The sequence below is a fragment of the Tenrec ecaudatus genome, chromosome 14 (assembly GCF_050624435.1).
Source record: "Tenrec ecaudatus isolate mTenEca1 chromosome 14, mTenEca1.hap1, whole genome shotgun sequence".
NCBI lineage: Eukaryota > Metazoa > Chordata > Mammalia > Afrosoricida > Tenrecidae > Tenrec > Tenrec ecaudatus.
This window is the reverse complement of record NC_134543.1, coordinates 103,989,419-104,017,123: the sequence shown is the minus strand read 5'-3', so window position 1 is coordinate 104,017,123 and position 27,705 is coordinate 103,989,419. Positions and strand designations below refer to the sequence as shown.

At 43.7% G+C, this 27,705-nt stretch overlaps 1 protein-coding gene across 1 annotated transcript in view; it reads right to left on the bottom strand.

Annotated features, from left to right (window-relative positions):
• STARD9 (StAR related lipid transfer domain containing 9) overlaps positions 1 to 27,149 on the bottom strand; it is a 122,448-nt gene extending 95,299 nt beyond the window's left edge. The window contains exons 1-3 of the mRNA XM_075532422.1: positions 27,033 to 27,149; positions 10,448 to 10,517; positions 8,413 to 8,529 (exon numbers count right to left, since the gene is read on the bottom strand). Of these exons, the coding sequence (XP_075388537.1) occupies positions 8,413 to 8,529; positions 10,448 to 10,517; positions 27,033 to 27,079 (234 nt within the window). The 5' untranslated portion in view covers positions 27,080 to 27,149. The remainder of the gene's footprint in view (positions 1 to 8,412; positions 8,530 to 10,447; positions 10,518 to 27,032) is intronic.
• Positions 27,150 to 27,705: the final 556 nt, after the last annotated feature.

Genomic DNA, 27,705 nt, shown 5'->3' with positions numbered 1-27,705 from the left:
CTGGTTCTCTCACTTACCTGTTTCTACCCCTCTCAGACGGAAACAAGCGCTACTGTTAAGAGTGATAGACTCCTAACAGCACCTGCCTCACTGTTCTGCGAGCTCCCCAATTCCTCTCCATCTTATTCTCTTTCAGGGTAACGTTCCTCTTGCTCCTCAAAGGTCCCTCCTCATTTTTGGTGACCCTTCCACCGCCTCTACTCTTCCTCCACTACCCCCCACCCTAAGCGCTCACTCACACTCTAAGTTCCAGAGATATAAAAGTGAGGGTCACGTGAGCGCCTCCTCTTCATCGCACCCCACTGATTTTCCAAGGCAGCAGCAAAAAAACACTTGTCATCATTTTGTCCAGAGTGGGAAGTCCAGTTGGAAACACTGCTTCTGTGGCAAAAATAACTAATCCCAGCCTGCGAATGTTACAGAACCTGTAATAGGAACCTGACCTCCCCACACTCCCTTGTGTTTCCATGTACAATAGTACAGAGCATTGCGACCATGTAGAGGCGTGGATAGATCTAGTGGCAAGAACAAGACCTTTTCTAGGAATTCTGTGAAAGCAGCGCATGTCCTGCATCCCTGGGACCTTTGTGAGGGGCCTCCATAACCAAGATAAGCAACAGCTGTTTCCTGCCACATCCAGTACAACTCTGGACCAGCTGGAAAAAATTTTTGTTTCTTAGGGCCTCGTTTCTTTTCCATCTTATGAAATTTAGTTTTATTGGCATATCCTTCACATACAATAGTTCAAGCATATTAAGAAGGGCTGTGTAATCATTGCCACAATCAATTTTCATCTTGGACTCACTGTTGTTAGCTCATTTCCCCCTTCCAACCGCCCGTCATTCTCCCAGGTAATTATGAATACAGTTACTGTCTTTAAAAATTTAACCATCTGAAAAAAAATTTTAACCATCTGTAAAATAACTTGCTTGAATGGTCTCTCACATTTCTTCCAATATTAATATTCTGGAATTCTAAAGTCAAACTCTTCATACAAAACACCAAAATCCAAAAGTTCTGCACAACTTACTTTGTATGTCCCAATTACATTCAATCCTTTGCAATTTAATGTTAAATTCCCCCTTTGTCCCTAATGGAAATGAAGGCCAGCTGGTCCTATGCTCCACAAATGGTAAAACTCGTCACCTCCTGCACTGGTGGCACAGATGATCGCCTCTGTTTTCCTGTCTCTAGACCAACATTGCACCATTAAACAGTCACAAGCACAACGCCTATATGGTGTGCTACACTGAGAGCGGCCCTCCTCTTGGTTCCTGCAATCCAGGCCTTTGCATTCGAGAGAGAGAGAGAGAGAGAGAGAGAGAGAGAGAGAGAGAGAGAGAGAGAGAGAGAGAGAGAGAGAGAGAGAGAGAGAGAGAGAGAGAGAGAGAGAGAGAGAGAGAGAGAGATTGATTTTCCTCTGAAGCTTCTCCAAGTTCCTGACACCCTCAAGCTGAAGTTCAGACTTGAAGAAAATATGCACAAAAGGATCTCTTCACTCTCACTCACTCAGGACTTTTTGAGGGTAGGCAGGCAATGGATGTCCTCTGTGTGTTGCTTAGTGTTCAGTGTATTGAAGATACTACGTAAATATCAATACAAGCATAATCATATTACTGCTACAAATTCAGTTTTGGATTCAGTGATTGTGGAAGGAAATCTGCTTGCTCACATGAGTTTTCAATCTAGGTGGGGGGGGGGGTAAGCTACAAGTATTTTAGGTATTGTGTTTTAGCTAAATAACAGACTTTATTTTTTAACAGACCATTTAAAAATAAAAATTCCCCGGAGGATAGGAGCAATTGCTTTCCACAAAGGGCTGGGTAGGCTTGGTTCCTGGACACGGTTTTTGTTGACCCAGCCTGCATTTGTTTGGAAACCACCACTCACAGCCCTTGCTGGCTAAAGCTGAGCTCATGGGCCCCATGGAAAGTTTTACAAACACCCCACCCCCCAAACACAATACACTTGAGCAGGGGACTCCTGCTCCAACAGCTGTTCCTGACCAGGAAGAAGGCAAGGAAGTTGGTTTTCTAAGTGGAGCATGCAGTTCCATAGGGCTCACAACTGGATTCATAAGGGATTTTCTTTTTTTTAATGTTGAACATCTTTTCATGTTTTATTTGTTATTCATATGCCTTTTTTTACATTTTATTAGGGGCTCATACAACTCTTATCACAATCCATACCTATACATACATCAATTGTATAAAGCACATCTGTACATTCTTTGCCCTCATCATTTTCAAAGCATTTGCTCTCCACTTAAGCCCTTTGCATCAGGTCCTCTTTTTTTACTTTCCCCTCCCTCCTGGCTCCCCCCTCCCTCATGAGCCCTTGATAGTTTATAGATTGTTATTTTGTCATATCTTGCCCTATCCAGAGTCTCCCTTCCCCCCCTTCTCTGCCGTCCGTCTCCCAGGGAGGAGGTCACATGTGGATCCTTGTAATCGGTTCCCCCTTTCCAACTCACTCACCTTCTACTCTCCCAGTATCGCCCCTCACACCCCTGGTCCTGAAGGTATCCACCCTGGATTCCCTGTACCTCCAGCTCCCATATGCACCAGTGTACAACCTCTGCTCTATCCAGTCCTGCAAGGTAGAATTTGGATCATGGTAGTTGTGGGGAGGAAGCATCCAGGATCTGGGGGAAAGCTGTGTTCTTCATCGGTACTACATCGTACCCTGACTGACCCGTCTCCTCTCCTAAACCCCTCTGTGAGAGGATCTCCAGTGGCCAACAAATGGGCTTTGGGTCTCCACTCTGCACTTCTCCCTTCTTTCTCTATGGTACTATATATATATATATATATATATATATATATATATATATATATATATTGCATGATGCCTTATACCTGGTCCCTTTGGCACCTCGTGATCGCACAGGCTGGTGTGCTTCTTCCATGTGGGCTTTGTTGCTTCTGAGCTAGATGGCCGCTTGTTCACCTTCAAGGCTTTAAGACCCCAGATACTATCTCTTTTGATAGCTGGGCACCATCAGCTTTCTTCACCACATTTACTTGTTCACCCGCTTTGGCTTCAGCAGTTGTGTCGGGTGGGTGAGCATCATAGAGTGCTAATTTAATAGAAGAAAGTATTCATGCATTGAGGGAGTGCTTGAGTAGAGGCCCAAGGTCCTTCTGCCACCTTAATACTAAACCTATAAATATAGACACATAGATCTATTTCCCCATCCTCATATATATATTTGCATGTACATGTCTTTGTCTAGACCTCCAAAAATACCCTTTGCCTCCTACCTCTTTCCTCCATCTCCCTTGACTTACCTCCTACCCTACTACCATGCTCCGTCCCCACCTGGGTTACAGCTATATCTCTTCTTTACGTAACCTTACCCTTGATCATTCCCTACCAGGCCTGCCACTACCCCCTCACTACCATTTTGTGTCCCATGTTGTTCCTTGTCCCTGTGTTTGTTAACACCACTTCCCATAAGATATTTTCAAATCTAGTTCAGCTCTATAAAAACTATGGAGCTTACTGCTCTACAACTGTGTTAATGATCATGATAACAGGGACCTGGCCACAGCACCCATACACTCAATCCTGGTTGCCAAGTACTGGGCTAGGCACTTCATTTCCTCTTTACAATAACTCTCTTCATAAAAACCAAATGCATTGCCATTAGGTTTTCCGACTCATAGCAACCTGCCCCCAGGAGTTTCTGAGACTAGTTTTCTGGGAGTAGCTCTCTAAGCACTGGTATATTAAAATCCCTATTCCAGAAACTAGGATTCACAGAGGTTGAGTGACTCGTCCAAAGTAAGCCAGCGAATATGTGACTTCCTGAATTCAAATTCAGGTCTAAGTTCAAAACAGAAGTAGATTAACTTCATCGGGCTAGACCAGAGGATGTACACTGGTACAGATAGGAACTGGAAACACAGGGAATCCAGGGCGGATGATCCCTTCAGGACCAGTGGTGAGAGTGGCAATACTGGGAGGGTGGAGGGAGGGTGGAGTAGAAAGGGGGAACCGATTACAAGGATCTACATATAACCCCCTCCCTGGGGGGTGGAGAATAGAAAAGTGGGTGAAGGGAGACGTCGGACAGTGTAAGACATGACAAAATAATAATTTATAAATTATCAAGGGTTCATGAGGGAGGGAAAAAATGTGGAGCTGATACCAAGGGCTCATGTAGAAAGCAAATGTTTTGAGAATGATGATGGCAACAAATATACAAATGTGCTTGACACAATGGATGTATGTGTGGATTATGATAAGAGTTGTATAAGCCCCCAATAAATGATTTTTTAAAAAAGTCAAGTCAGACAAAGTAGGTGAATTTTGAGGAAAAGTTTCACTGCGATGTAGATATTAACAGAAACTGAAAACACAATTTAGATCAATATTGACCTGCTTAAATAATGGGGAGTTCGTTGCACACGGGTCTTGGGTAATGGATGAGAGGTGATGTAGTTTCTACCACTTTCTACTCACTGTATATGTTGCCTTTTCTCACTCTCACCCTCTCTCCTTCCCAGTGTTCCATCTTTTCCTTTTCCCCTCTTGGGACTCCCCTTTCTCTTTTATAATGAGTATAAAAAACAAAGGGCCTTAGTCCCTAATAAAATGTTAAAAAATAAAAAACCCACTCAGATCACAAAAAACACACACACAAAATAAAACCAAAAACAAGGGGCCTTGGTGGTGTAGTGGTTACAGGTTGGCCTGAGATCAGAAAGGTCAGCACCTCAAAACCATCAGCTGCTCCTCAGAAGAAAAATGGAGTTTTCTACTCCCTTAAACAGTTAACAGTCTTGTTAAGTCACAGGGGCAGCTCTACCCTAGCCTATCGGCTTGCTATCAGTTGGCATTGACTCGATGGCAGGGAGTTTGTTTTGTTTTTCATAGAGTAAACAAGGGACTTTAGTGACCTAGTGACTTAAGTGTTGGGTTGCTAACCTCAAGATCAGAATCCAAAACCACCAGCTGCTCCATGGGAGAAAAATGAAGCTTTCTACTCCTATAAAGATTTGTAGTCTTGAAAGCCCACAAGACAGTTCTACTCTGTCCTATAGGGTTGCTATGATTTGGAATCAATACACTGGCTGAGAATTGCACTCACAAATCCAAGACTCACGTCTTATTTTGTGCTTTTGAGCATATCATATAAACTCTCTAAGTCTAAATTTCCTCAACCTCAAAAGAGAAATAAAATGTTTACCTCTTCAGGTTATTGAAGTGGATTAAATGAGATAACTGGTGTGAAGAGACTAGGCCAAATAGAATTTATTTTAAACCTCTTTTGGAGTAGAATACAGTTTAGAGTTGAACTGTCTTGGATTTGATGCTCTGTTTCACCACCCACTGACTAAGTGATTGGAAGTAAGTCTTATAACTTTTCTGTGACTTGGGTTCATAAAATGGGATAAATATATAGATCTAATAGGTTTTGGGAGCTCTTAGTCTTTCCATAGAATTCCTGCTTTGCAGGCAGGTGACCTGGGTTTGATTCAGAGCCAGTGCACCTCAGGCACAGCCCCCACCCACCTATCAATGGAGGAGGCTTGCATGCTGTTATGATGCTGAACAGGGATTGGAGGTTCCAGACAAAAACAGACAAGGAAGATCTGTGATCTCATTCCAAAAATCAGCCAACATAAACCAGATGGTTTAGAATGGTCCGATCTGCCACTGATCATGGAGAGTGTGTAGGACCATACATTTCATTTCATTCCATTGCGTGTGGGGTTGCCATGTGCCATGGCAGTGGGGAAAATGTGTCTCAGATATTTGGATATCCCGGCTCCAGTGTTACATTTCTGAGGTCCTCTAGGGATTAGGTTCCACATCCTTTACAGTTAGACGCAGTGCTTCCAAAGCCAGGAGACTGCTTTTGGGAGAGATGATTTTAATAAGTCTGAATTCTGGTCAAAAGAAGGTATGACTCACACACAGCATAGACAGAACTCAAATGCATTATGTCCAGTAGAAGCAACGAGACTCAAAGGCTACATACTATATGATTCCATTTAAATGACATTCTGGAACAGAAGTCTCTTAGAAGCAGAAAGCAGATCTGTAGCTGCTGGGGGCTGAGGGTAGTGGGGACAGTTTGGTTGCACATGAAGGGAGCATTAAGGGGGGTGCTGGATTGTTTTATGTATTTTGTGGTATAAGTTACATGCCTGTATGTATGTCAAAACTCATAAAACTGTATATTAAAAGGATTGATTGTACTGTGTACAAATTGTACCCCAATAAAACTGATCCCCTAAAAATGCTGTCACAAATGATAAAGGAGGTTTCCAGACATTGGGGAGTTGGGGGGGGGGGTGTTGAACTAAATGACCTTTCAATGCTTTCCCGCCAGAAGGGCTGTTTTATGGCATTCTGCCTCTTGTAGATATGGTGTTCTTAGTCACAGTGATTAGGGTTAAGCTTGAACTCCAAATTCTGTGCTAAAGCAATGAAGCTTTCTGATCAGATCATGTGACTATGGATGCTGCCACCATCAGGGACCTTTGGCACTCCCTCAGCCTGTGACAGATGCTCCCTTCTTCTTCCTCTCTCTGGTTCTGACTACCCTTGGAACCATTAAAGCCTTCAGACAATTAATAAAACTAAGGAAACACTCGTTTTATCTCTCTGCACAGACTTCCTGTCTGACTCCATTTGATATTCCCATTGAACTTCAACTCAGACAAGAGAAGAAGAATCACATTTATCAAGTCTGCTCCTGTATGATCTTCTGGGCACCTACTTGATAATTTTTATATATTTAAGCTATGCAAATGCAAAGCATGCACCTCAGACCAAACTAACACCTAACCTTATTGTAACGCATATGCATGTGTGCATGCACACACAATTGCACCTGGTACACACACACACATCCCAGATTCTTGATCTATACAATAGTACATACTAGTACTTATGAATAAAACACACCTGCTTCTACTATGGCCAGGGCTGAAACTACTGTGAGAATGTTCATACTTCCTGATAAGAGAAAGAACACCACCTCTACAATCAAATACATTCACCACTGTGGACTGCTGTAGAAGTTTCACCCTCTCTAACTCAGTTGCTTTCCTGTCTCTTCTTGGAGGATCTCAATAAAAAGTTACAAATACCAGTACTGAGATAGCTCACAGCTGAGTGCTGGGGAAAAGAAAAAATATCAAGGGCCACAGAAAGCCTGGACCTGTCAGTTTCCTCCTAGACAAAGGACAGAGAGGACCTGGAAGAAGTCAGGTAATGTTCACACTGACCCTTTCTGCTGTATTCACAGCAAGCACACTGGCTTGTGGGGCACACTTCTACTATGGGAAGCACTTCTATAGGAGAATGGCCCAAAGGAATACAGGTTCCACAAGTTCCTATCAGAAGAAAAGGAGAGAGGAATGACATTTCAATGGTTTAAAACTATCCAACTATCTTCAGACATTTTTATCACCAGAAATCAGTATTGTCTCCTCTAAGTCACTCAGGGTTGATAACTATTTTTTTGTCAAAATTAGGAAAAGCGTCACAAAAACTAAGGCAAACTTTTTGATTCAAAGGTACATAAACAGATGAGCAACAACCAGTCAGAGCCACCCCCTAAATTTCCATTTCCAATGGTATTTCTTGAAGGGATGCCTTCCTATAGCATTCTTTTCTATGTAAGCACGATGATACTGACCCACCAAGGGTCACTTAAATGGCATTCCTAATTTTAGGGGTGGCTTTCCATAGAGTGCCGTGGTGGCTGGTAGGATGAGGGCCACTGTCTCTAAATGAGGCAAACCTTGCAGGCTATCATGGGGACTGAATATATGACAGTGACTTTGTACAGTGCTCAAATCAGAACATCTGCCTAGTAAAAAATGATGCCGCTGCTTCAGAGAAACAGAGAGAAGTCCTACAGACCCACCTGGCCAGACCTGCTGTCTCAGAAACTTGGGAGAGACCTAAGTGAACTTTCAGAGCCTAGGTGGGCCATCCTTCACATCCATATCCAAGAGCGTGACCAACATCTTCATCAAAGCCTTGGCTGGTCCTCTTGATTCTCAAATGAGTGTCCTGCACCTACAACATCCCTTCAAGGCTGCAGACTAGCTATCTAACCCATTCACACAGCCTACTGTCAAAGCACACCCTACATTTCAAAGAGGATCCCAGCCTGCACAATTACTGGGACCGTCTGCTGCATACAACACAAAGCCAAATGTGTGTTGACTTAAAGTGAGCCCATCAACCAGCCACAGGAGCACATTACTACTCTAACTGTACCAAAGTCATGCTGAGGCCTAAGCATAAGTGGAAACTAGCCTCTCCCGTGCCCTGAGCAGGCAGCCTTTTCCTTTGTTCTTTCGGGAACTGATACCTCTTACTTAAAACCATAAGTAACTACTTTGAAGAACTGAGGAGCGTGAAGGACAAATGTCATGACATTACCACATCCTGAGATGCATATTGAGGGTCCTCTGGGTTGACTGACCAGTAGCAGTAATCAAAGCCAAAAGTCACGACCTTCTCCCGGGAGTCCCCAAAGCCATCTAATCGACTGTCCACCTAAAATTAAACAGAGGGTCCAGTGTCATCTCTATTATAACATCAGAATCTGGCCAGAGATACTTAATCCCTCTTTGCTGTAGCTAGAGATCTGGACTGGTGATGTCCATGTTTATAATATCTACCTGAAAGAGAAACAAAAAGTAACCTTTGTCACATCTCATTAAGTTCAAATACGATAGGGCTTCAAAAATATGTGGGAAAAACATCGCAAGGAATTAAATTTGTCTATCCCAATGCCCTATTGACATACTGGGGCATGCATTGGGCTGTTAACCGAAAGGTCAGCAGTTCCGATCTACCAGGAGCTCCATGGGAGAAAGATGAGGCTGTCTACTCCTATGAAGATTTATAGCCTTGGGAACCAAAGAGTAGTTTTACTCTGTCCTCTAGGGTTGCTATGAGTTGGGACCAACTCACCAGCAGCAGACAGATTGTTTGTTTTATCCCTTTTTCTGCCTAACTATGAACCAACCTGTGAGACCACAGCAGTTTGGGAGAGAAAGCCTTTTCCTCTTTCTCACCCTATCATTTTTTTTGTAGATCTCTGACCACTAGGAGTGTATGATTAGGTCAGCCATTGGGCCTGATAAGCTCATCAACCTATAGCTCCCAGCTCAATCAATCAAATTAGAAATTGGATTCGACAGAAGAGCCAGGACCAATCCAACTGCCCAAGGTAGATGAGGCCAGAGCTCAGATCTGCAATGGCGTCCAGATATTAGAAAGAACAGCATTAACCATAGAAATGCTTTTTTCTCAGTTTGAAATTTAAATCCTGGAGAGTGAGACGCCACCTCTGGTACTAGCTATCATCAACTACAGAAGTGGTAGCCTGTCAGAATGACTAAGAGATTCTTAGTGGGTGACTGACCTCAGGGAAATAAGCAGCCAGGGAGCTGTGTAGGGGGCAGATTAAAGCTTTATTTTGGCCAGGATTTATTCTAAAGAACCAAAAATATGAGCTCCCAGAACAAAGCAACTGGAGTGATTGGCAACAGAGATATAAACAAGAGATGGCAAAGAATAAAAGGCTCTTTGTCCCTGGGGAGCTTCTGTTGAACGTTTGTCAGGTCCGTTCTCTTTTAGCAGAGAGCTCCGACAAAAGGAAACAGATCACATCACACAAGCAGCACAGGAGTGGACCTGGCATGGGGTCCAGGTAACCTTCACTCCTGCCAGTTGGCCTTCTCAGCTCCCAGGAATGCAAAGTACACCTGCAAGCTGATTAAAGCAGTAATTAGATTGTCAACTTCTGTCTCTCTTCACTCTCCACGGCCCAGAAAGTGTTCTACTGGAATTCCTTGCATCTTCCGCTGACCTGGTGATTGGAGGAACAGGATGGAGGAAATGAGCCTTACGAGGGGTGGGGGGAAGGAAATTCCCAATGTTTATCTAATTGTGACTCAAAGTTCAGTCATATCAGTGAAAAATATATATATTTATGGAAAGATTTAGGAAAGTTAGAGAGAGAAAAAAAAAGACTTAGGCTAATGATTAATTCCCTTCTGAAATCTGAAGGCTCTCCCTGGACCCTCATTCTCATATGGCCAGAATAAAACCCGCATTAGCACATACCTCCATGCCTACTAAAATGAGAAGCTTGGACAAAGTCTAACCGGAGATCCGGGAAGTTAAATGTACACATCTCAGTTCACGTTAAGCTATCCTTGTGCCTGCTTTCAAAGTAGCTGCCGATAATCCTCAAAACAGTTGCCTGTTTGATAGAATTTATGCTACAACAATCGCATCCCCCAAACGGCTTTCCTATTTTCTTTTTCTCTCGCATTTATGGTTGGTCAAAACTCTTCCCATAATTTCTCTTACATGTCCTTCCCTTGCCAACCCACCCTCACTCCAAAAACATTCTCATACACTCCTTCACCCAAAAGCCCTCAGTGGAAAGAAAAAAGCTTACCTTTAAGTTCCTGATTTTTGCCACTTTGCCATCAACTTCCACAATGATTCTTCCTCCATCTTTGGTCTCCCTAGAAACAAGATCCAAACCCAAGTGAGAAAAAAACTTCTTTTTTTTTTTAATCAAGAAAAGAGAAGCTGAGGATGAGAGTAGTCAGTGCAAGTGGTACAAACTGTTTCTCTCCTGCTGTCCCAAGAACTAGGATGTCTGCCCCCCAAAATAGCTACAAGGATCACATCAAGCAGTCCCCAAGATGGGATGCTCCCCTGGATCATTAGGATTCGGCTCTCTGAACAGCCACGACTCACTATTGTTGAGCACCCTCTATGCAGATGCACTGCACAGTGTATTTCCCCTCATGCAATCCTCATGACCACTTGCTAACATATCCTTGTTTTTGCAGATGGAAACTAAATTGGGAAGAAAGTGTGTCACTGGTCCAAAGTCACACAGCAAGAAGTAGCAGCGCTGATATTTAAAACTCAGGTCAGCCTCCAAAGCTTACGCTCTTAACGATCCCTTAGACACAGAACACATCCGGTCATTTTCTATCAGAGTATAATGATTGGTAGCAATTTAAAAGTTTTTTAAGGATTAAGGTCAATTGGCATAACATGGTTCACTAAAACAATGTTCTACATCCTACTTTGGTAAGTAGTGACTAGGCCTTAAACACCCATGGGCAGCAATCTGAAGTGTATTTATGTATTGGCCTCTCCTCATTGGAGGGAAAGGAGAATGATGAAAACTGGAAGACCTTTAGGCCAATGGGCAATGCAAATGGCCTCCAAGAACCCAAGAGCAGAAGAAGAGACTGGGCTGGCTACCACTGACAACTGCTCTGAATAGGAGCACATTAGAATGTGCTAATAGGTGACTTTCCGAGCAGCTTCTAGGGAGGCTGCATGGGGTGAGGGGCCCTGCGGGTGCCTGTGTAAACCTGAAACTTCTTCTAACTCTCATAAAACTCACTTGGATCTCTCTCTCTCTCTCTCTCTCTCTCTCTCTCTCTCTCTCTCTCTCACACACACACACACACACACACACACACACAAGAATGTACTCCATAGAGTGGGAAAAAGATGTGGAACAAAAGACAAAATCATAAAAGAGATGAGAGGTTTGCTGGTTGGATAGAGACTAGTGAAACTGCCGAGACAGTCACCCTTCAGGGTTGGATCTGAACTTACTCTGATGTTAGAAAAATTAACCATTTAAGATCAATTAGAAAAGCTTTTTAAAAGGTGTTGGTGTTGACGATCACTGAAGACAAATGGGTGCAAAAGCAAACGTAGTGAAAAGAGCTGATGGTGCCCAGCTATCAAAAGATACAGCGTCTGGGGTCTTAAAGGCTTGAAGGTAAGCACGTGTGGCCATCTAGCTCAGAAGCAACAAAGCCCACATGGAAGAAACACACCAGCTTGTGTGATCACGAGGTATTGAAGGGATCAGATCTCAGGCATCAACGAACAAAAAATCAAATCATTTTGAATGAGGGGAGTGCAGATTAGGGACCCAAGATCCATCTGTAGGCAATTGGACATCCCCTTACCAAAGGGTCATAGGTAGGAGACAGTTAGTTAGGGTGCAGTGTAGCAACAATGAAACATACAACTTTCCTCTACTTCCTAAGTGTTCCTTCCTCCTCCCACCACTCCCCACTATCATGATCCCAATTCTATCTTACAAATCTGGCTAAACCAGAGAATGTACACTGGTACAGATAGGAACTGGAAACACAGGGAATCCAGGACAGATGATCCCTTCAGGACCAGTGGTGAGATTAAAACAAAACAAAACAAAAAAAATACATTATCTTCCACTTCCATTTCTTCTTAAACTTTTTGAAGTCTCTTCATATAGTCTCAGGGTCTCAGTAGAGAGCACTTCAACACCAAGAGCTTGTTTTTTATCTTTAAAAAAAATCATTTTATTGGGGGGCTCATACAACACTTTTCACAATCCATACATACGTCAATTGTGTAAAGCACATTTGTACATTTGTTGCCCTCATCACTCTTAAAACATTCGCTCTCCACTTAAGCCCTTGGCATCAGCTCCTCATTTTTCCCCTCTCCCTCCTCGCTTTCCCCTCCCTTATGAGCCCTTGATAATTTATAATTTATTATTTTGTCATATCTTGCCCTGTCCGACGTCTCCCTTCACCCACTTTCTGTTGTCCATCCCCCAGGGAGGAGGTTATATGTAGATCCTTGTAATCAATTCCCCCTTTCTACCTCACCCTCCCTCGAGCCTCCTGGTATCACCACTCTCACAACTGGTCTTGAAGGGATTATCCTATAGCTTAATTTTCAATAATCTATTTTTTACTACCTATTTATTGTGAATTTGGTGAAGGTTTACAAAGCTGATAATCAGTTTGACATGCAACAATTTATACACATTTTGTTTCAACAAATCCAAGCAATAATTTATACACATTTTGTTTCAACTAATCCATTGCAATCCTTTCAATGTATCATCCACCATCCACTTATCCTACCTCTTCCGTGTGGCCTGTTTCCATTCATCTTTCTTTCCCATTTCTCAAAACCTTTATATCTCTCTAAGCTAGAATGCAGTCTACTGCATCATATAAAGTCACTATGAATTGTAATTGGCTTGATGACAGTGAACTTGGGTTTTGGAAACCAGAATGAAAGTTAAGATCCTTAAGAATATTTCTATCTTGTCATAAGGAATGGATGAGTCAACCAGGGCGCAGGATAGCATCGATGAAACACACAATATTCCTCGGGTTCTTTGAGGCCCGCACTATCGTGACTCCAGTCCTGCCTTTCAGTTCTGGCTAGACCGGAACATGTACACTGGTATAGGCAAGAGCTCACAACATATGGAATCCAGGTCAGATAACCCCCTCAGGTACAGAAATAGGAAGGTAGAATTGATAGCATTGATTGACGCATAACCCCCCACCCACCCAGGGGGACAAACAACACAAGAAAGACATCAGTTGGTTTAAGATATGAAAATAATAATAACTTATTATTTATCAAGGGGCCCTGAAGGTGAGAGGAAGGGCATGGGTGGGGGCGGGGGGGGAAGAGGAGCTGATACCAAAGGCTCAAATAGAAAGTAAATGTTTAGAAAACGATGATGGCATCATATATACAAATATGCTTGATACAATAGATGTATGGAATGTTCTAAGAGCTGTAAGAGTGCCCCAAAAATGATTTTAAATATATATATATTTCTATGCTGCAGTTATGCAGTACTACTGCTAACCATTTACCAAGTCCTAACATCACATAAGAAGGCTTGGTAGCATAACAGCTAAGCATTCAGATGCTAACCTAAAGGTTGGTAGTTCAACTCACCCAGTGGCTCTGAGGGAGTAAGGCCTGGTGATCTGCTTCTGTAACGATGATACCCAATAAACCCTAGGAGGCAGTTCTGCTCTGTCACGTGGAGTCAGTGTGAGTCAGAGCCTACTCTATAGTACCCAACCAGAAAAAGAAACCCAGATTCATTTCAGGGGGCGAATCCAGGCAACCTATGTATATAAAGCCTACACTAAGTAGCATACACTTCATCATAGCTAAGAAACATTTTGTCATAACATTAAGAACACCTGCTAAAGTGCCCAGGGCCAAAATGTAGGCAGAGGAAAAAATTTCCCTTTCCCAGATAATGGCATTCTGTTGATTAAATTTCCTCAAGGTCGGATGCTCTTTTTGGGTACACTTTCTGCTAGATACTATTTGGGGCAGAACAGATGCTCTTTGTACCAGGATCAAATTAGCCCATCAGAGACTGAAGCTGATCAAGCCCTCAGCCTCCAAAAAAACCCTTTCACCTTTCCTATTAACAATTTACAATATATTCCTCTCCTTCTGCATTTGAAATTGGTTTTATTATATTATTGAACTATTCAAATGTAGGATATGTGAATTGTATGCCAGTAAAACTATTTATAAAACTGGGCTTTATAATCCTTCTCCCTACTATGAAGGTGATTCACAGGTTACAGTAAATGTGGAAAACACAGAAACGAAACACACACACACACATAAAACCTTTCCAAATCTATTATCTAATTTTTAAAACTATGCCCTTTTGTGGAGATTCATTTGGGACCTCTTAGCAGAAAGGTGTGACACTAGATGAAAGTGACATGCCTGGACCACTGGAAACACTGTCATCTGGTCAATGCCAACTCCCACCCACTCTGTCAGACAGAGAGTAGAACTGTCCCAGTGAGTTTCCAAGGCTGTAGCTTGACAGAAGCAAATTTCCACATCTCTTCCCCACCGAGCAGCTGGTAGATTCCAACTGCTGACCTTTCAGTAGGCAGACAAGCACTTAACCACTCTACCATCAGAGCTTCTTCACTAGTATCTTAACTCTCTGCCATCAAGTCGATTCCAACTCATAACGACAGGGTAGAACTGCCCCTGTGGGTTCCTAAGACTATAGCTCTACAGGAGTAGAAAGCCTGGTCATTCTCCCGAGGAGCAGCGAGTGGTTTCAAACTGCTGACCTTGCAGTTAGCAGTCCAACACATAAACACGAGACCACCAGGGCTTCTTCATTGGTAGCTCAGTGGTTAAAACAAATGTGAGCTAACTTAGGGTTCAGAACTAACTAAACCTATAGAGGAGGAACCGTACACAACCCAGAGAGAACACCACTACTGCTGGCCTCTGGGTGCAGAATTCAAGCAACAGGCATTCATTCCTTAGGGTTAAAGGCATAAAACAGTTGGTATGAATGCAAAATGGCAGTTCCTCAAAGAGTTAAACATAAACTACCATATGGACCCAGCAATTCTACAACTAGGTACCATATATACTCGAGTATAATGCAAGTTTTGTTGTTTTTTTTAATCATTTTTTGTGGGGCTTGGATTTTTTCACAATCAATACATACATCCATTGTGTCCGGCACATTTGTACATTTGTTACCATCGTCATTCTCAAAACATTTGTATAAGCCAAGTTTTCCAGCACACTTTTAATGCAGATTTGTGGTAAAATGAGGTGCCTGGCGGCTATTCGGGTCGGCTTACACTCAAGTATATGCAGCATACCCCAAGAGACTTGAGAGCAGCAGCACAGCCATGTACACCCCTCAATTCATCGCAGCACTGTTCACAATTGCTACCGAAAGATGGACACCACCTGCATGCCTCCCAGCAGCTGAATGGTGAACAAGATGCGGGCAGATGCAGTGAACTAAAGACATACCACCACTAGGGATGCAGTTCACACGCGCACAGGTTCATTTCAACGCAGCCGTGTCTAAACGTCTCTGCAATGAGTGACCGGCGACAGAAAAGTTCTCAGCCATACACCTGTCTTAGTCTCCTTAGGGTGTCTTCACTTAAAAAGGTGCAGTCCAAACTGTGGCCTCCCACAAGATCTGTTGGACCAACCAAGTGCAAAGCAGAAAGTTCAGCTCAAGAGGTTGCGGTGACTGGTTGGTTTGTTTTCCCCTGGGGGAGTGGTGTGGTGGAATTCCAATGGGATAATCTTGATAGATTTCTCAAAGGACACAGGGACAGTCCCAGGAAGAATGTTTAAGACACTGCACTGGTGGAGAAAAGGCCAAGAAAGTTACACTGAGAAATTATTTTTGCCATCTTGACAATGTACCTGCTCATTCTTTAAGAGTAGCAAAGGCTGTCCTAAGAAAATTTAGTTGGAAAACCTTATTTTATGCAACCTATAGTTTTGATCTTGTCCTGTCAGACTTTTTGTTCCCAAAGTTCAGAGAACATTGAGAAGAAATACAATTTGAGTTCCTGAAGGAGGCCCAAACTGCTGTTTTAATGTAGTGTAAATTGAAGAGCACAAAATTCTTCAGGAAAGAGTTCCCCCCAAACAAACCTGGATGTAGTACCACTGCTCCAAAGTACAATTTTCAAAAGCTATAAATCTCTTACCAGAGCAGACAACACATTTTTCTCCCACAGGACAGTTGGTGAGTTCAAGTGACCAACCTTTCCATTAATAGTGTGGTGCTTTAACCACTGGCCACTAATGCTCCTGTGGGGAAGGGCTGGAGCAGCAGTTCTCAACCTGTGGGTCGCAACCCTTTCAGGGGTCGAATGACCCTTACACAGGAACCACCTACGACCATCGGAAAACACATATTTCCGATGGTCTTAGGAACTGCGACACAGCTCCTCTATCCATGAGTCCACCCACATGCAGATACACCCACATACATACAAGTACCAAATGTGAAGACTGTTGTTACCCATGCTACACCATGCTTCAAGACAACATTTCATTTATTTGTAATTAGAAATAAATATTTCACTATAATTACGTATTGTTTCTGTGATTCATCACTATGCTTTCATTATGTTCAATTTGTAAAATGAAAATACATCCTGAATATCAGCTAATTACATTATGATTCATAACAGTAGCAAAATTACAGTTATGAAGTAGCAATGAAAATAATTTTATGGTTGGAAAGGGGGAACCAATTACAAGGATCTACATGTGACCTACTCCCTGGGAGACGGACAACAGAAATGTGGGTGAAGGGAGACATTGGACATGTCAAGATATGACAAAATAATAATTTATAAATTATCAGGGGTTCTTGAGGGATGGGGAAGGAGGAGGGAGCGGGGGAAATGAGGACCTGATGCCAGGGGCTTAAGTAGAGAGCAAATGTTTTGAGAATAATGAGGGAAATGAATGTACAAAAGTGTTTTACACAATTGATGTATGTATGGATTGTGAAAAGTGTTGTATGAGCCCCTAATAAAATGATTAAAAAAGATTAAGAAAATAATTTTATGGATGGGAGTATCCGCAACATGAGGAAGGGTTGTGGCATTAGGAAGGTTGAGAACCACTGGGCTAGACAGAAACACCACTTTCCAAATGGTATAGCCAGATGTTTATGTTTGTGTATAGACAGATGTATATGTTGAGAAATAATGGTTTCATATTTTGATTTGTTTAGTAAAGGTTCCTATGATTTTGTAGCAATGCTTTTTAACTCACCCTAATATACAAGGGTGCTTCAAAAAGTTCATGAAGTGAAGAAAGCTGATGGTGCCCGGCTATCAAAAGATACAGCATCTGGGGTCTTAAAGGCTTGAAGGCAAACAAGCGGCCATCTAGCTCAGAAGCAACAAAGTCCACATGGAAGAAGCACACTAGCCGTGTGATCACAAGGTGTCTAAGGGGTCAGGTATCAGGCATCATCAGAACAAAAAATCATATCATTATGAATGGGAGGGGGCGGCGGCACATGCAGAGTGGAGACCCAAAGCCCATCTGTAGGCAATTGGACATCCCCTTACAGAAGAGTCGCGGGAGGAGACATGCCAGTCAGGGTGCAGTGTAGCAATGATGAAACATACAAATTTCCTCTAGTTCCTAAATTCTTCCTCCTCCTCACCCCCTTGTCCCCACTATCACGATCCCAATTCTACTTTACAAATCTGGCTAGACCAGAGGATGTACACTGGTACAGATAGGAACTGGAAACACAGGGAATCCAGGGCGGATGGTCCCTTCAGGACTAGTGGTGAGAGTGGTGATACCGGGAGGGTGAGGTAGAAAAGGGGAACCGATTCAGGGATCTACATATAACCTCCTCCCTGGGGAATGGACAACAGAAAGGTGAGTGAAGGGAGACGTCGGACAGAGAAAGATATGACAAAAATAATAATTTATAAATGATCAAGGGTTCATGAGGGAGAGGGGAGGGAGGGAGCAAAAATGAGGAGCTGATACCAGGGGCTTAAGTGGAGAGCAAATGTTTTGAGAATAATGAAGGCAACGAATGTACAAATGTGCTTTACACAACTGATGTATGTATGGATTGTGATAAGAGTTGTATGAGCCCGTAATACAATGATTTTTTTTAAAGTTCATGGAAAGATTCCATTATCTTTCAATGCCATTTCTCCCACAAACTTTCTGGAGTCCTCTTGTACACAATGGAATAATACTTAGCCATAAAGAAGAAAGAAGCCTTGATGCAGTCTGTAATATGGATGATCCTTGAAAACATGTTGAGTCAAGTAAGTCAGCCACGGGACAACTATTAAATGATCTTACTTGTATGAAACACCTAGAAGTACATGTATTGAGACCAAAGTTTATTAGTAGTTAGTAGGGGTGGGAGGTAGGCAGAGAGGGAGAATCAGTTTAGGAAGCACTGAGCTTCTGTTGTGGCGATGGAAAATTTGGCAACAGATATTGGTGATGTTTGCATAATAGGATTAATGTAATTGATATCAATAAACTGTTTGTGTTAAGGACGTTAAATTGGCAAATGTTGTTAATATGTTTTTACAACAATAAGATAAAATACAGCCTGTGGTTACAAACCATTAAAAAAATCATATAGCGCAGGAAAGAATCTGTGGTAGTTTCTTGATGTGTGGTCCTCAGGCCACCTACAATGAACTTACAACGGAGTGGAGAACAAATTCTTTCTAATTCTCTTTGGGGGCCATGGAAGTAGAACAAGTTGCATTATAACAATATTTCCAGGTGAATTTCTGGCATGGTATAGTTTGAGAAAGATTGCTGGTGGGACTGTTAGGTAAGCATTGGACTGCTACCTGCAAGGTCAGCCATTCTAATCCAACAGCCATTGTGTGGGGAAAGTTTGAGGCTGCCTGTTCCCATAAAGACTTATAGCCTCAAAAAAAAAAAGACTTATAGCCTCAACACCCCTATATGGGGTCAATATGAGTCAGAATTGACTCAGTGACAGTGGGTTTGTATAATGGTTTGAGAAAGGAGCCTTGGTGGCATAGTGAGTTGTGTTAGATTGCTAATCAAAGGGTTGGTGGTTCAAACCCTTCCAAGGGGACCGATGTAGCAGTCTGCTTCCTTAAAGAAGCTCCAGAAACTCTATGAGGCTCTGCTCTTCCTGTAGGGTTATTGTGAGTCAGAATCGATTCTACAGCTGTGGGTTATTGTTTGAGAAGAATTCCCAAGTGGTGCAGCTGCATTTGGTAGCTGAAAAAGATTGGAGACTCTAGTCCATTTAAAGGCACCTGGGAAGACAGGTTTGATAGTCAACTTCTGAAAAGCTAATCAATAAAACTCCTATGCCACACTATCACACTAACCATAAGTTAGCATCACTTGATGGCAACTGGCTGGTTTAGGTTTATAGTTTGAGCACCACTGAGTTAGCAGGGACAATAGCCATGTCATTTCTACTTGATATCCATTAAACTTTTGTAAAACTTAAAAGCAACCAACCAACCAACCAACTAGGTAGCTGAATGCAAGGATATGAGAAATAAAAATAGCTATTAAAAAGCATATACAAAAATACATTAAATGACAACATACAAAACGTAAAAAAATACATTAAATAAATAAAAAGCATATATATAATTTATATTGAACATTTTAAATAAGTTAGGCTTTATTTTATACTGATTCAATATGGTTTCATTTATTTTCACCAAAACTATTGAGGTCATTAGGAATAGTTATAGAAAGAGTTAAAAAAGAGAGAGAGAGAAAGGGAATTTTATATAGTAAAGCAGAAAATGGGCAGTAGAAAAATGTTCTAAGCATCCATAGTGTTGGAAGAACAGGATATATTCCCTCAATGGGGAATGATTTTGAATAGACAAGGGGCAGTATACCTCACGAGACAGGGAAGGTGTTTCTGATTGTGGAAAACAACTGCAGAGTAGAGAAGAGGAAATCAAAGCCATTTCCTTTATTTTATTGAGGGTCAATTCTAGCCCAACGAAGCAAATAAGTATTTGGTTGAGAAAAAACTAACCTTTTTTTTTAACTCTCTCAGGAAGGAACAGTGTGGTCGGGTGAACCGAATCTTGGTTCTATCTACTTTTAGATAAGACAACGTTCTACCGCAGCGGTTCTCAACCCACGAATGACCCTTTCACAGGGGTTGCCTGATTCAAAAAGTAGCAAAATTGCAGTTATTAAGTAGTAATTAAAATAATTTTATGGTTGGGGGGTGTCACCAAAACATGAGGAACTGTATTAAAAGATCGTGGCATTCGGAAGATTGAGGACCACTGTCCTAGTGGGACCTGGTCTTATCTAGGGAAAAAAGAAAGAAAACTTGAATAGAGTGTTTGTTTGCTAAGACTTCTTCCCAAGTACAACGTCGGTCCAATGACTGTTAACTGAGCTTGTGCCAGTGACTTTTTTAAAGGATGGAACAAACCACATATTCAGCAGATTCCCTACAGTCAGAGGAGCCTCAGAGAAGATGGTGGAAGTTCACACACCCTGGAGTAAGTACAGCTGCCATTTCTGCAGGAATCTGTTAGAAGAATCTGGGTTCCGGCTTCTGAGCCGGAGCATACTGTGTTTACTCCTATATGCTCCTGAATCTGTGTTCCTGAATCATCAGCTGCCATAATCTGCTCACACCTGGATAGGTGCAGTCTTGGCAGTCTACCACTTGTTGCTCAAGGCTCTTAACTTGAGCTAAACGTAAATAAGCTTTAGCATTCTTCTTTCCCTTCCTTTTATTTGATAATATTTAATGTTATTTTCTATGGTGGGTATAAATAACAATGCAATTTCAATATTTTCTTAATCTAACACATGCCTGAATAGGTCCCAGGTTGGCACAAATTATTTGCACTTGATTATTAACCTAACTAAAGATTGGAGTTTCTAACCCACCCAGACGCTCTGCCGACTAAAAAGGTTAGCAATCTGCTTCCGTAACAACTGTTGTAGGGTGCCATCGAGTCAGTTCTGACTCAGAGTGACCCCACTAACAAAAGGACAAAACTGCACCATCCTCACCATTGTTCCTATGTCTGTGCCCATTACTGCGGCCACGGTGTCAGTCCATCGTGTCGAGGGTCTTCCTCTTTCATGCTGCCCCTCCACTTTACCAGGCATGAAGTCTTTCTCCATGGCTAGTCTCTCCTGACAGTATGTGGAAAGTATATAAGACGGAATGTTGTGTTCCTTGCTTCCAAGGAGCACTCTGGCCACACTTCCAGAACAGATCAGTTTGTCCTCTTAGCAGTCATGGTACTTTCAATATTCTTCTCCAGCACCACAGTTTAGATGCATCGATTCTTCTTCAGTCTTCCTTATTCAATGTTCACCTTTCACATGCATATGAGGTAACTGAAAATATCATGGCTTGGGCCATAGCAATTCCAGCTAGGAAAACCCTACGGAGCAGTTCTACTTCATAGCACGATGGGTTGGCATGAGTTAGAATCAACTTATGGCGCATGTTTTGTGTTGTTTTTAGGTGAGGAGTGTTAGGGATTGGATTGTACATAGGGCCCCCATAAGTCAGAACCAACTCGATGGAGGGCATCTTACAACAACAGGGATTAAAAAAGCAAGGATGTTACTTTGAGGACTAAAGTACTCCTGACCCAAGTCATGGTATTTTCAATCGCCTCATATGCACGTGAGAGTTGGACATTGAATAAGGAAAACTGAAGAACAATCAATGCATTTGAATTATGGTGCAGTGGAGAATACTGAAAGTATGAGGGACTGCCAAAAGAACAAAACAAACCTGTCTTGGAAGAAGTACAGCCAGAATGCACCTTAGGGGTAAGGATGGCGAGACCTTTTGATAAAGATGAACTGACAGGGTGGCAGCAAGAAAGGCTCAAGCCTAAGAACAATTGTGAGGATGCCGCAATACCAGTCAGTCTTTTGTTCTGTTGTACACAGGGTCACGGAGTCAGAAGCAATTCAACTGTACCTAACAACAGAGATTGAAACTGGGAAATTCTGGGATAAGGGGAGGTGGGGGGTAAGGAAGTGGTGTTAACTAACCCAGGGACAAGGGAACAACATGGGATCCAAATAGTTGGTGAGGGGGTAGTGGCAGGCCTGGTAGGGAATGATCAAGGATAAGGTTACGTAAAGAAGAGGTATAGCTGTAACCCAGGTGAGGACGGAGCATGATAGTGGGGCAGGAGGAAAGTCAAGGGAAATGGAGGAAAGAGCTAGGAGGCAAAGGGTATTTATAGAGGTCTAGAAAAAGACATGTACATGCAAAAAAATATATATATATATATGAGGATGGGGAAATAGATCTATGTGTCTATATTTATAGGTTTAGTATTAAGGTGGCAGAAGGACCTGGGGCCTCTACTCAAGCACTCTCTCAATCCATGAATACTTTCTTCTATTAAATTGGCATTCTATGATGCTCACCTTTCCGACACAACTGCTGAATCCAAAGCGGGTGAACAAGTAAATGTGGTGAAGAAAGCTGATGGTGCCTGGCTATCAAAAGAGATAGTGTCTGGAGTCTTAAAGGCTTATGGACAAACAAGTGGCCATCTAGCTCAGAAGCAACAAAGTCCACATGGAAGAACACAACAGCCTGTGTGATCACGTGGTCCCGAAGGGATCAGTTATTAGGCATCAAAGAACAAAAAATCATATCATTGGCTGCACACCTCCATGATACGATCGCCGAGGACAAATGGGTGCATAAGCAAATGTGGCGAAGAAAGAAGATGGTGCCCAACTATCAAAAGAGATAGTGTCTGGGGTCTTAAAGGCTTGAAGGTGAACAAGTGGCCATCTAACTCAGAAGCAACAAAGCCCACATGGAAGAAGCACACCAGCCTGTGCGATCACGAGGTGCCAAAGGGATCAGGTATAAGGCATCATCACACACACAAAAAAATCTTACCATAGTGAATGAAGGGGGAAGTGCAGCGTGGAGACCCAAGGCCACTGGAGATCCCCTCACAGAGGGGTTTAGGGGAGATGGGTCAGTCAAGGTGCAATGTAGCACTGATGAAGAATACAGCTTTCCCCCAGATCCTAAATGCTTCCTCCCCCCCCAACTACCATGATCCGAATTCCACCTTGCAAGTCTAGATAGAGCAGAGGTTGTAAACAGGTGCATATAGGAACTGGAGGCACAGGGAATCCAGGGTGGATAATACCTTGAGGACCAGGGGTGTGAGGGGCGATACTGGGAGAGTAGAGGATGAGTGGGTTGAAAAGGGGGGATCGATTACAAGGATCTACATGTGACCTCCTCCCTGGGGGACGGAGAACAGGAAAGGGGGTGAAGGGAGACGCCGGATAGGGCAAGATATGACAAAATAACAATCTATAAATTTTCAAGGGCTCATGAGGGAGGGGAGAGTGGGGAGGGAGGGGGAAAAAAAAGAGAACCTGATGCAAAGGGCTTAAGTGGAGAGCAAATGCTTTGAAAATGATTAGGGCAAAGAATGTACAGATATGCTTTATACAATCGATGTATGAGCCCCTAATAAAATGTTAAAAAAAAAAAAAAAGAAACTGGGAAATTCACTGTTGACAGTGGTTGTCTTAGTTACCCAGTGCTGGATAACGATAATAAAACAAGTGGGTGGCTTTAACAAAGAGAAATGTGTGTTCTCACACTTTAGGAAGCAAGAAACCCAACTTCAGGGCACCTTCTCTAGTGGAGGGCTTTCTCTTCTCTGGGATCTGTTTTGGGGTGCGGAGTTGTCTCTTTGAGCTTCTGGGTGATCTTTATCTGGTTTAACATCTATCTTTCCTTTGCTCCCACTTCTTTTGCTTGTTTTTTAAATCTCTTTTATATCTCAAAAGAGATTGATCTAAGACCAACCCTAAGGCAGATTCTGTTTTATTATACATAACAAAAACTGCCCATTCCCAAATGGGATTAAAATCTCAGACATATGAACTGCCAACAAGTCAATCTAACTCACTGCTCATTGCCATTGAGTCAATTCTTACCCATAGTGACCCCTCAAGACAAAGAATGGCCTTTGGGTTTCTGAAGTTGTAAATCTTTAGGAGGACAGAAAGCCTCGTTTTTTCTCCCAGGGTCTGGTGGATTTGAACTGCTGGCCTTGTGGTTAGCAGCTCAAATGGATTCTGATTCATAGCAACCCTATAGGGAATTTCTTAGAGTGTAGATCTTCGCAGAAGCACACAGCCTCTTCTGTCTCCCCAAGATCAGTCAGCCTGTGGGTTTGAAGTGCCAACCTACCATTACGCAGGCAAACACTTACAGGACAGTGACAACAAGGCTCCTAGCCACAGATAGGTTAGGATCTACAACACATATTTTGGAGGACATGACTCAGTCCAGAATAGTGGTCAATGTTCTTATCTTGTCAATCCTTTCCCTGAAAGGAGAGTTTCACAAAGACACCGGAGGCTATTTTCAGGGCAGCAGCTACACCTGTGAAAACTCTCCCAGCTCCAGACACCACATGCAGTTAGGCAGAAGCCAGATATCATCAGCCTTTTGCCAATACACACACATGCCGCTCTTCTCCCTTCATTGGATTTCCTTTACCTTTCCCATTTACTTTTCCGTTTTGCTAGTCTCTCTCCAGCCCCGCCTCTACCCTGTTTCTCCACGCCCCACTTCATTATCAATTAATTACATGACTTTTCAAAGTCAGTTGCCCTCATATCAGGACAAATATACCGATTTTTGTCCTAGGAGGCAATCACTCAGTGGCTGAAGGATTTTCACAGGTATAGCTTCTACCCTGGAAGTAAACTCTGGCAGTCAATTCTTTCTTCTTTTCTTTTTTTACAAAAGCCTTCCATCATATTTCTGCCCAAATATGAAGCCATTTCATATATGGAATCTTTTTAAACTTCCCAAATAATTTCAATATGTGTCTCCTGGTCTCACTCCAAACTTTTCCAGCTTTGTCTCTCTTTTAAAAAATTATTTTTAATGTTTTTATTAAAAGGTCATTTTATAACAATCCAGACATCAATTGTATCAAGCATATTTGTACATATGTTGCCATCATTCTTTTCTTTTTCTGCCAATCGACTTTAATGATTATCTCCCCACCAGTCCTGGGGGGTTTGAGGAACTGCCCCTACTAACCTGGTCTATTTTGGGGGTTCCTCAGGGGTTATAATCTTTTTTTCCCTTTTAAAAAAATCATTTTATTAGGGGCTCATACAACTCTGATCACAATCCATACATACATCGATTGTGTAAAGCACATTTGTACATTCACTGTCCTCAACCATCATTATTTTCTAAACATTTACTTTCTATTGAGTCCTTAGCATAAGCTCCTTTTTTCCTTCCCGCCCCCCTCGAGACCTCTTGGTAAATGATAAATTATTATTATTTTCATGTCTTACACCGACTGCTGTCTCCCTTCCCCCATGGTTTCTGTGGTTCGTGGTGTGGGAGGGTGGGGGGGACATTAATGCCGTTTTTCCCCATTGGCTCCTCAGCCAAGCACATACACCAAATGTCTGAACCTGCGGTTGGTCTCATACTGAGCAGGATTACCATGGTAACCACACATCATTAGTAGGATAAAACTAACCTGTCTCACTACTGTCTAAACCCAGCTCCCGTTCCCTATTAGTGGGTGAACAATCCAACGCCTGGTGAATTCTGCTTCACAATGATTGGAAGAGCCGACATCGAAGGATCAAAAAGCGACGTCGCTATGAACGCTTGGCCGCCACAAGCCAGTTATGCCTGTGGTCACTTTTCTGACACCTCCTGCTTAAAACCCCAAAGGTCAGAAGGATCGGGAGGTCTGTATTCCTACTGAAAATCAAGATCAAGCGAGCTTTTGAGCTTTCTCTCTTATCACTAACTCCCTCGAACCCAAATTTAGCTCTGTTCCTTATCAGTTAATCTTTATACCTTTTCCACCTGTCAGCAATAAATTAGAAAATAGGTCTTAAAAAACTTAAAACACCAACTCGCTGGGGTGGAAAGCCCAGTCTTGCTCCCGCGGAGCAGCTGGTGGTTTGAACTGTCCACCCTGTGGATCACAGGCAAACACGCAATCTACCCCACCAGGGCTCCTATTCCAAACTTGTAAGTGGAGAATTAATGAAAAGGGAGAGAAACTATGTGACCAGCCTCTGAGCACCTCCAGAGTGCAGAGTTAAATTCACCTATAAGGACACAGAAGAGCCCGGGTGGCGTTTGGCTGTTAACCGAAAGGTCAGCAGTTCAAATGCACCAGCTGCTCCGAGGGAGAAAGTGAGGAAGTAGACCCCGCAGAGATGTACAGCCTTGGAAACCCGCCTACGGGGCAGTTCCACTGTCCTTCGGGGTCACGAGCAGGTACGAACAAGACAGCGGGAAGGAGTTAGACAATCGGCTGTGGGACATCAGGCACAGAAACCCCGGCCTCTCCGGGCCTCCACTTCCCTCCAACAGCTTGCTCTCCCGCTGCACAGCGAGGTCAAGTGCACCCATGTGCACCCATTCTGCCTCAGTCGGCACGGGGACTCCCGGTCACGTCACCGAGCGGGGACTGGGGGTCCCGTTCCCCGCCGGCGTTGCCCCCACCCCCGGCGTGCCCGCGGAGGAAGGGCGACTCCCGTGGAACAGGCAGACTTGCGCCGCGGTCCGTCCAGGTTCCCGCGGGGCGCCGCCAGGGAGACGAGCTCGTAGCAGCCCACCCCGAGGCCATCCGGGAGTCGCTACCGCCCGGGGCAGGACGCGAACGCTCCTGCAGAGGCCCTGTCCCTCCACGCCTCTCGGTTTCCGGACGGTGGCCCCGGGTCACTTTGTGTCCGCCTTCCCCGCGCTAGTTACCTCAGGGGGCAGCCAGGGACCTCGCGCTCCCCTCAGCTCAGTTAGCACCTCAGACGCCCCTCCCGCCTAGACTCACCTCTTGCTGAGTGGCCGGACCCTCAGGGCCACTCGCACATTCGCCATCCCTGCGCCACGGCCCACGCCCAGCAGGCCGGTCCAGCGGCTGCATCCCCGGCCCCCCAAGCCCAGCCGCAAGTTTAGTCCCAGCTCCAGCCCAACCCGGCCCCGCCCTCCCCACGAGTCTAGGGGCGGCCCCGCCCACGCGGGCCTCCACCCGCGGGGCGTGGCCCAGAGTTGCGGCCAATCCTGAATCCGGTGGGCGGGGAGACACCCAGCCCCACCCCTCCTCGCTCCGCCCCACGCATTTCTAGGGCCGCCCCTGCCCTGGCGCGCGCGGCCGCTCGGAGGGGGCGGGGCCTTCCGAGACTCCGCCAATCCTAAGGCTAGTGGGCTGCATGACGAGTGGCACCGCCCCTACGCCTCACCCCACCCAGTTCAGGGGACTCCTTTCTTTATGCGGGGCATTACCCACCCGTCACAGCCGGGCTGAGCTACGCCTGCCAAACAATGGCCAATCCTAAACTCGGTACGTGGGAAGGCACGTGGGAAGGCCACAGTCAAATCCCGGAGGTCCTTGCTCTTTTCCCTGTTTGTGGATTGGCTGTGCATGATCTGTTGTTGTGGAGTCAGTTCTGTGCAACACAATAGAACGAGAATGAAACACAGACCAGCCCTGCGTCAGTCTCACA